This window comes from Ipomoea triloba, chromosome 6 (assembly GCF_003576645.1).
Source record: "Ipomoea triloba cultivar NCNSP0323 chromosome 6, ASM357664v1".
NCBI classification, from domain to species: domain Eukaryota; kingdom Viridiplantae; phylum Streptophyta; class Magnoliopsida; order Solanales; family Convolvulaceae; genus Ipomoea; species Ipomoea triloba.
The window spans coordinates 9,411,709-9,422,634 of NC_044921.1; the positions used below are offsets into that span (position 1 = coordinate 9,411,709).

Consider the following 10,926-nt stretch of genomic DNA (forward strand, 5'->3'; position numbering starts at 1 on the left):
TGGTTGATTTCATTTTCGAGTGCACCGCACGCGACCCAGAACCCGACCGACCGACTGCACTGGAAGAACCGTGGTGGGAAGTTTCTACTGATGGGTCGTCAAGCAAGAAGGGATGTGGGGGTGGAATTTTGCTCACCTCCCCTGAGGGCTTCAAGATTTATCAAGCCTTGATTTTCAAATTCCAACCTACCAACAACGAAGCAGAANCCAACCTACCAACAACGAAGCAGAATACGAGGCGCTCATCGGCGGGTTGCGACTGGCTAAGCAGATGAAGGCCGAACGGTTAAGGGCACGATCAGACTCCCGGTTGATAATCGGACAGCTATCCAGCACGATCGATGCAAAGGAGGACCGGATGATACAGTACAAGGATATTGCGCTCGAACTATTACAACAATTCAAAAAATACGAGCTGATCCAAATACCAAGGATGGAGAACACGGACGCTGACATGCTCTCCAAGTTGACTCAAGAAGCTCCTGAATACGTGTCCAAGATCGCACGCATTGAAGAAATCGGAGCGCCAAGCATTGACATCATAGAGGTCCGACCGGTCGAGATAGGCGAGCCAGACTGGATGTACGACTTGAAGAATTACATCACCAACGACACTCTACCTGACGACTCCTCCCGGGCAAAGAAAGTTAAGTTGAGGGCACCACACTTCCAATTGGTCGATGATAGACTCTACAAAAGATCATATGGTGGACCGCTTCTTCGGTGCTTAACCAGCGACGAGGCGAAAATTGTGATGGAAGAAGTTCATGAGGGGATCTGTTCTGCCCATCAAGGACCGAGAACACTCGCACAAAAGATCATTCTGATGGGTTACTACTAGCCTTCGATCAACTTGGATTGCAAGTAGTATGTTCGACGATGCGCCACTTGCCAAGAATTTCACAAGTTACCCGGTCGACCAGCCACCTACTATCAACCCGTCAGCGAAGTAATACCATTTGCGAGGTGGGGAGTGGACCTGATCAGAGCATTCCCAATGGTAGCTGGACGCAAAAAGTATGTGATCGTGGCGATCGACTACTTCACCAAGTGGGTGGAAGCAAAGGCGTTGGCAACTATCACTTCTCAACAGTGTCAAAAGTTCCTTTGGAAAAATGTGATTACTCGTTTCGGGGTACCTGTTCAATTGATCACAGACAATGGGACACAATTTGACACCCGGCCATTTAAGAACTTCATGGCTCATTTAGGCATAAGGCATACCCGGGTGGCCATAGCTTACCCGCAAGCAAATGGTCAAGTGGAGAACACCAACCGGACGATCTTGGATGGATTGAAAAAGAAATTGCAAACTGCGGGTCGAGGCTGGGTTGATGAGCTTTCGTATGTTCTTTGGACGTACCGGACCACCCCGCGTCGGGCAACGAATGAGACACCTCTCTCCCTGACGTATGGATTCGAGGCAAGAGTCCCAATTGAAGCATGGCTCCCCACCACTCGGGAGAAAAATTACGATCCGGAAGAGAATGATGAGATGCAAGGTACGGAACTCAATTTCATAGACGAAAAAAGGGACATGGCAGCTCGGAGGTTAATAGAATATCAGAAGAATGCCAAAGTAGCCCATGACAGTCGAGTGAACCCACGGTATTTCCAAGTAGGAGATCTGGTCCTACGACTGAGGGAAGCTAGTAGACCGACCGATCGCGGAAAATTTGCCAAGAAATCGGAAGGGCCCTACAAGATTTCTGCAATGGTTCAGCCAAGTACTTATAAGTTAGAAACTCTTTCCGGTCGATTAGTCGACCGAGTGTGGAACTCTGAGCACCTTATTAAATTTCACAAGTAGGTTGGTTGTTGGAATGTAACTTGCATCTAGAATAATTAAGTTGAAGTGTTTTTGGAATTTTCATTGAAGAGTAACATTGCTTGATGTTAAAAATAAAAAAAAATAAAAAAACACTCTCCGGCATGTTTGTTTGGGGTTGCGTTCGACCTGCACGAGTCTTCGTTTGGGGTTGCGTTCGACCTGCACGAGTCTTCGTTTGGGGTTGCGCTCGACCTGCACGAGTCTTCGTTTGGGGTTGTGTTCGACCTGCACGAATCTTCGTTTGGGGTTTCGTTCGACCTGCACGAATCTTCGTTTGGGGTTTCGTTCGACCTGCACGAGTCTTCGTTTGGGGTTGCGTTCGACCTGCATGAGCCTTCGTTTGGGGTTTTGTTCGACCTGCACGAATCTTCGTTTGGGGTTTTGTTCGACCTACACGAATTTTCGTTTGGGGTTGTGTTCAACCTGCACGAATCTTCGTTTGGAGTTTTGGTCGACCTGCACGAAGTTACCTGGTTGAGTGTGTCTATGCATCGTCTTAACACAAAAAAAAAAAAAAAAAACTCTTCGGCATGTTCGTTAGACTCCCCTACGGTTTTACCCGGTGTAGGGTGGGTTTTCCATTATGTGCGGAGTGAATATTGCTTCGTGGGTCAAAGTGATGCACGAAAACATCAAGTCATAAAAAGAGGTAATACTGGAAAGAGTACGATAGTCTGACTGACATAAGAACGGGGTCAGCCTCCCGAGCACATGAAGGAAAACCTAAAGAACAATTAAAGGAGAGCAAAGCGGTCAAGGATCTTGATTGCATGAGGAGGTTGCAGAAGGATCAATCGGACTTGTTGGAGGCTTGTTGAATGGTTCTGGACCAGGAGGTGTCAGATTGTCGGGTAGCACAGCACGGACCTCTTCCCAGTCGTCCGGAAGGGCAGCTTCCAATGTGCGATACAAGTTTTGTTGCATCCCCCTTTTTCCCTTGTGGTATCCCCAGCCAGCCACCCTACGGAGCATCTTTGATATCACCGGATCATCCCGAAACATGTGGAACAGAGGTAGAGCAGCTTCCTCAGATGGGCACAAAGTAGAGAGCAGACCAGGTAGTTCGGTCGGATGAGAGGAGAAATGAGCAATGGCGTCCCTGCGAAACTGATCAGAGTTCGGATATTGCTTTAAAGATTCCTCCAATTGGGCCACCCGCACGCGATAAGACTCAAGTTGGTTTTCCAAATCCCTCATCGTGGCTTTAAATGCGTGTGACTCTTCTTCCCGCTTCATGGCATATAGTTGACACCGCATGAATAGCTCGGTGCTTGTGTTTGCAACCTGCCACACGATCACGCACAAATAAAAAAAAAAGGGATGTAGAGAGGCAGAACGATTGACAATCAGAGGAGAAGTACGTACGTAGGATAAGTGTTGGGCCATCTTTGTGGCGACCTCTTCATTGGTATCACTAACGACACTCGCAGTGGGGGACCTAGCTCGGACAGTAGGTTGAACATTTTTGGTAGATCAGCCGTCCCACGAACAAGTGCACGTACGTGTGGGGGTCCCTCTTCTGCGAGTCGAGCCCTCTCATGATCGGTTGCGAGTGTATTACCAGGAACCTCAGTTTCAACCTCAACCTCACCTAGAGGACACTTGCCCAATGACTTAGAGGGAACTGGAGCGATAGAAGAACCAGACGGAGGGGGTCCAATGGGTAACTGGTCGGTCTCGTGGTGATCAGATGGTGCAGACTTCCTTTTCAAAGTGATCTTCGATGATTTGGACCGATCAATACCGAATGACGACTTCCCCCCAGCACCTACAAATTCCTCAAGGTCAGGATCAAGGTCCATTGCTAGATGACCTACAACATAAGTAGCGAAACAAGTGAGAAATCAAAGGCAATAGCAAAGCAGATTGCATAATGTCACGCGTCCAACTCACCATCTGGGACAACCTGACGTTGAATCCCATACACCGGAGGGGGTAGATGAGCTGCAGCCAATGCCTCTGGAGAGTGATAATTATCCCAAGAATAGCACTCTGATGAAATCTTCTCGACTGCATCCTTGATCTCTAGAGTCTCAGGTGGTGGCACGCACTTGCGCATTCAACGAGACCACTCATTTTTGAAAGGCACCCCGTCTTTCAAAAACACTCGAAGAAACTTCCCCCTCCACTTACGATTGTTATCAGGAAGACCGGAAACTTTTCCAAACAACCCGCGACATTGGATGATCACGAAGCTAGGGTGGCAATTCTTCCCCATAGTCTTCACAAGATGAAGGAAGTTGAATAGGTCGACCGTGCAAGTAACTTGATGACGTGCACAAATTTGAGGGAAGCACGCAAGTATACGATGACCATTTGGCGCCACTTGGCTTTGAACTATGCCGTAATAATTCATAAAATCAACAAGGAAAGGATCAAGGGGGATGCGCATACCAGCTCTCAGCGAATCCAGATGGACACCTATCCATTTCTTGTAATGACAAGAAACGATGTTAGTTAGGCGTCGGTCAACCTCGTAACGGATCCCTTTTCCAATTAAATCTGCAAGTTGCTCCTCCTCTTTGGGAGATATTTCAACCGGAGTGCCAAAAGCTCCTTTGGGGTCCAACTTGACATAATCACCACTTGGCGTGATACTTTTGCTCATTGGGGTTTCTTTCACCTTGCTCAAAGTGGAGTCGTTCGTTTGGATTTTTCTTTTCTTCAATAGAATTTGTGAAGGGACAGATTGTATGGGAGCGACAGGACGAGCCCTCACTTGTTGAGCATCGTCAGAATGGTTCGGTGGACGAGCCCTCACTTGTTGAGCATCGTCAGAATGGTTCGGTGACCCAGCCCTCACTTGTTGAGCATCGTCAGAATGGTTCGGTGACCCACCCTCGGACACACAAAATTCATCCTCATTCAAATCATCATAATCATGGGCAAAAAAGTTTTGGCTATCATCTTGCGACATGCTACACAAGTAAGGATGCGAACAAATCAACAACAACAGTGCACCATCAACATCAACAAGTAGTATGTATTTTATCTTTGGGAACCAAGCTAAAAAAAAAAGGGTCAAAATTGTCGACCGATTGCCCAGTCGGTCGACTGGGCAATTGGTCGGTCGACTGGCCACCTTGGCCAGTTGACCGGTCAACTGGCCAAGGTGGCCAGTTGGCCTTTTGGCCATGTTCTGCCCAATTTGGGCGAAAAAAAAAAAAAGAGGAAGAAGAGGGTTACCTTGTTGAAGGGAGAATGTTGAAGAGTGGGAAAATGGTTAAGGAAAAATGAGAAGGGAGAAGGGGTATTTATAGGGAAAAGAATGGGCCTTGAAAAATGATGGGCCTTGGGTGAAGTAATGGGCTTGAGGAAATATGGGATTGCTCTAGCATATGAAGTAATGGGCTTGAGGAAATATGGGATTGCTCTAGCATATATGGAAACCCAAAGATGATGGCATGTTGCATGGAGAAGGAAATCGTAGACCGACATGAGAAAAGATTGTCCATGATGTAGCCGACCGAAGAAAATGGCGAGAAAACATTTTCACTTCTCGAACCCGACAATTCTCGCGGATTCAAGAAGTGGGGGACTCGTGATGGGTAAATACGCAATTGGACTAGGCGGACCATGCACTTTGCCACCCTACTTGACAACCACTCGGTCGGTCCGCATCGACCACTCTACACTCCATCAACAACCACTCGGTCGGTCCGCATCGACCACTCTACGCGCCAACAACCACTTGGTCGATCCGCATCGATCACTCTACGCTTCGTCAGCAACCACTTGGTCGGCCTATTACCGCCCTACGGGCGACCTACTGCCACCCTACGGTTGACTTACTGCCGCCCTACGGGCGACTTATTGCCACCCTACGGGCAACCTACTAGGGAGCTAGGAGATTCCAACCTACGGGAATCACTTGAGCTCCCCGAAGATTCTAATTGTTTGCAAGGCTCGAGGTGACAAGTGATGGCATTTTGTGAGTAATTAACCTGCCACCTCGAGCATAGCTAAGCGTCACGGAGATTCTGTAGAACGACTGTTCGACGTGGCCAATGCCGACATGACACGTCAGACCATCTGCATGACATCCGTTGAATACTCACGTGACCTGCTTAGTATAAATAGGGGGATCACTCCCCTCACTTGGGAGGGGGAGAACTCATCAATACTATACTAATACACTTGCGATTTGATCATTATCTCTCTTGCTTACTCTTTATTACTGTTCGTCACTCGTAGAGCAATATAGCTTCGAACCGCTCAGTTGTCGACCGGTAGACCCACCGAGCGACATCCTTCACCACCCATAACACACGTATCCGTAGCGTAATCGTAGACCCCGTTTACATTAACGCTATCAGATACCATAAAAAAATATAAATGATCCAAAACATATTTTCAATTGCACTATATAATATTTGATGTTCTAATTTAAATAATTATATATCGAACCAAATATTTTTAATATATTATAACAAATCCATTCTGTGTATCGCACGGGCAAAAATATTAATTGGTATAATGAAATTAGTGTGAAGGAAATTAAAACTAAAAAACATAGCAATATTATAAAAAATAAAAATAAAAAACTGAAGTGTATTTAAAATGATACATACTTAACTCCATGGTTCATTGTGCTACATAGACCATGGTCTACAATAAAATTTGCGTGTGTTTTAGTATTCCAATATTTGTGCTAGTTTTGTGTGAAACATAGATACTTTTCATATGTTTTTGAATGTCTTTCTCCCAAAGATTGAATCCCAGGCTCCATCCAAAGGGTCTTGACGTCGGCCGAGTTTTGGTATCTTCTCCCAACTATTATCTACTAAATCACTTTTTGAATGTTCCGTCTAATTAAGGACGATCTTTTGTTTGCTGCCTGACTGGAATTCGGTAGAGGGTGCTGTCCATGCATGTACGTACTGTTTTGAGGACAGGCCGGCCTGCGTGAGTTGTTGTTCGTTTCCTCCATGGAAATCGCAGACGAGGCCGGATTGCAGCACAGCTGCGCTGGCTTCTGTCTTCAATTCGCTGCCGCGATCGCAGCGCCCAAGATTTTATTTAAATTCATAATCATACCAAATACTATCCAAACCATATATGTTCATTCAATATAATTTTTAAGTAATTATGAGCTGATGAGGTAATTAAGGGCTTATGTCCCGTTCCAATCTATAGTTTAATTTATAGTGGTTGTTTGGATTATAATAAAGGAGGAAGCACTGCACCGTACCATGCATCACCTCTTTCCACCATGATGGTAACGTAACCTTATTACTATCTAGCTAGTTATTTAAATAATAAAATAATAGAAACATATATATATGAGGTTTGGTTTTGTGGCCCGGCCTGCAGGGAGTGGACGCTTGGAGGCAGGGGGTAAGGGCAGACCTAAGGAACGAAAGGATAAGCCAATTAGGCAGAGTCGGCCAGTGGAGGAAAATAAAGGAATGGTATAGAGCATATGAAGAGGGCAAGATGGTCGGGTGTTGGCGGGAGCACTGGGCGACTTGTCGGTCGGTGACCTAAATCAGGGCGTCTCATGGCAACAGGGTGCGAGTCCTAAGAAATACGGCAAGTCTCAAGATTAAGGAAGTTCGATAGAGAAGGGTCGGTCATCCCGACCTTGGAGGGATGGCCGGGTAAAGAAGGTTGAGGCGGTAAGGCGGTTCGAAGAAGGCATATTTGGAAGTTTAATTTCCTAAAGGTGGCGGGGAGCAGACGCGGATCACGTGGAAGGAATATGGAAAGGATCAAAACACTTTAGGAAGTTAGATTAAATGTAATAAGGAAAGAAATCTCTAAATATTTATGGTAGTTTAGGGTTTTCAAAAGGGAATTGACCCTCCCAACTTGTATAAATAGAGGTGTAGAACCTTAAAAAAAAAATAAACAATTCATAATACAAAAAAGCCTAACCCCTGCTCGAATTTCACCTAAATACTTAGCAATTTTTCGGTAGTGTTGACCTACCAATCGACCATCCGTGGTTGATAAAACCAACGGTTACCATTAAGCTAAGTTTATTATTATTATTACGTACGGTAGAAAGCTAAGCTAGGCATCCTTCTTGATTGACCTGTGTTTTTCAAATCTAAACATTTCATTTGTATGTATTGGTACGAACGACTATTGCTTTTCCATCATTAATATATCTTTTCGATATTTGGAACTTAGCTTAATCGTCTATCTTTTCGATGCATGGATATTGTGGATATATATATATATATGTACCAGAGAAGTGGCCGCCGGGAGCCTTTTAGTCTGTTTCTTTACCTCTTCCTTCCTGCCATGCATGCCCTTTGAGCTTATTCAAGTTTTTGAAGCACTTGCAAGGAAGCTTATACGTCCAGACCAGGTATAATTCTATTCGAGCTACTATCATGCATCCGTAATACTTTTACAAGGAAACAAAAAAACATATTATATGGTTTAATTTGGTGTTTTTAGAATTAAAGAAAACAAATTACAGATTTTTACACACACACATATATATGTTGTGTTTGCCTTTGAAGATCACGTTTAATTAGTTATGGTAAATGGCATATATGATTTGCAATTTTGCAAAAGTGTACTTATTATGTTGCTTATTTCATTTTCATAATTAATTACTCCGTATAATTCTGGTAATCAATTCTGGTAATTAGTTAAGGGTTATGCCATCCATTTGGAAGGTTGACCAATTTTTATTATGGCTAGTAACATCATTGCTGTTAAATCCTGAAAGTTTTATAAGAGTTCTACTCATAAATCTTACTCCGTAAATCCTGCATGTAAGTTCCAATACAAATGTCTACATGTAGAAAATAGGAATACACATAGTATTTTTCGTTTTATAAATATATAGCTAGTACTTATGTTAATTTAATTAAGTTTGTATAAATACTAATTTGTAATTATGTATGCTTTGTACTATTTCCGGAAACGTTGCATTTTTTCCATAATTATCTTTTCTATTATGATTTGCTATTATATTGGTAATTTGAGATGGCTAATTGCATGTGTTATTTTTTTTACCATATTTTCATAATAACATGCAATTATTAATGGTAATTGATGTTAATTTCTTAATATAATAATTAACATTACTTATTAAGTCTTTGTTAATTGTATTTACATTTAACATGGTAAACTTATATTATATTTGTATTTTAATGCATGACTTGGTTCTAGTTATTTCTTGTCTGAAATAAGGTGCATTTAATGTAGTTAAATAAGTACATTAATTAATATTGCTATATATACATGGGACTAGAAAATGAGTTATTCTATACGAATACTTGATAAAGTGCAATTCTTGCATTACAGGGCTGTATAATATTTAATGTATTATATATGTTTAAATTAAATAATATATATATGTAGTGTGGTAGGTGATTAACAAGTTTGCACTATACATGTATTGAAGATTGAGGTGAGGTTGGTAATATGATGGCAAGGTCAGCGGATAGTTGTTGCATTTTGTATATGAGGTTGAGCGATTATGGGGTGAATGGCAATACCTTCAAGTTGGAGAAAGCAATATGTAATCACGGCTTCTTCATGATGGCTCCAAACCATTGGGACACTCTCACCAAAACCTTCACTCGCCCATTGCGCCTCACCACCTCTCTCTCTGTCATTGTTTCCGTCTCTCAACCACCAGCACAAAATCAACTTCTTCTCAAAATTCATCATGCAACCCTACTTTCTCCTGAAGATCAACATGCCATCAAGGTATATATGCATTTATATATATCATTGTGTGTTCCTACTTTATGAATATATATATAGTCTTGAGTGCCTACCTATTTATATTATGTGTAGGCTCAGGTGGCGAGAATGTTTAGATTGTCTGTTGTAGATGAAAATGCCATACAAGAATTCCATAAGTTACACCTAGACGCAAGAAACCAAGAATTTGGTCGTCTGTTTCGCTCTCCCTCACTCTTTGAAGATATTGTCAAGACTATTCTTCTGTGTAATTGCAAGTATGTATATATGTAATTATATATATTATTACAATACAAATTAAACTTAATTTAAATATGTTGATGTACGTACTATACTAATTAATTAATTAATATATACTACTACTTGTAGTTGGCAGCGATCACTAGAAATGGCTAAAGCGCTTTGCAAGTTTCAATATGAGCTTGACAAAGGTGTTCTTGTAAAGAGAAATGGTAGAACCTGGAGAAGGAAACAACGATCAGTAGTAGAAGCATGCAGCTTAGGCTTAGGAAACTTTCCAAGCTGTGAGGAGATTGCATTGCTAAGTGAAAGTGATGAGCTTAACAAATTCTGCAATTTGGGGTATCGAGCCCGTTTCATTCTTCGCCTTGCTCAACACATTGTGAGTGGCAAGCTTCAACTACAAAAATATGAGATGATGATGATGAATGATAATACCGAAACTACAACACAAATAATGGCATCCCTTCAAACAATAAAAGGAGTTTCCAAGTTCGCTAGTGCCAATATCATGATGTGTCTGGGCTACTATCAGTTCATCCCTTGTGACACCGAGACCATTCGTCACTTGAAGGAGGTAATATATATTTAATTAATTTGTATTTTAACACTAATAATGCATTTTATTTTGTAATTAATTAATTTTCCCTTTTTAATAGTTTCATGGAATTAAAGATTGCTGCAAAACAAGTGTTGCATCGAATGTCAAAATGCTTTATGAGACTTACAGTCCTTTCAATTGCTTAGCATATTGGTAATTAAATTAAATTATTCAATTTCATAAATATTATATTTTTATTATTACTATATATAACCTTATTATAAACTAGTTTTTCTAGGATCCTATTTTCATCTCTCCGGCCTGCCTCTGATTTTCAGGTTTGAACTTGTAAAGGAATATGAAAGGCAACTTGGAAAGCCATTGAGTGAGTTGAAAAATTCGGAATATATCTGTGTCACCGGCAAGAAAAGCTAAAAGCGCTAAGTAATAGTGAATGAAGGCTAGTGTCTAGAGCTAGCAGTGGGAGTATATATATCATCAAGGATTTGTCTCTAAACCATTGTATCTTTCGCCTACTGACTATTGGCCACATCTTGTTTTCTTTTTAAGGTTTTTTCTTCTTCTGTTTTTAATAGAAGATGGCAAGCTAAGTGTGCTTTGTTTTGATAGATTTGCACGTGTA

The 10,926-nt window shown here is 42.0% G+C and overlaps 1 protein-coding gene across 1 annotated transcript; it reads left to right on the forward strand.

Annotated features, from left to right (window-relative positions):
* The first annotated feature begins 9,220 nt into the window (after nucleotides 1–9,220).
* LOC116023450 lies at nucleotides 9,221–10,718 on the forward strand. Its single transcript, XM_031264452.1, has 5 exons — nucleotides 9,221–9,505; nucleotides 9,602–9,759; nucleotides 9,872–10,319; nucleotides 10,402–10,496; nucleotides 10,622–10,718. Exons 1-5 carry the CDS (start codon nucleotides 9,221–9,223, stop codon nucleotides 10,716–10,718), a joined length of 1,083 nt encoding a protein of 360 aa, XP_031120312.1.
* Nucleotides 10,719–10,926: the final 208 nt, after the last annotated feature.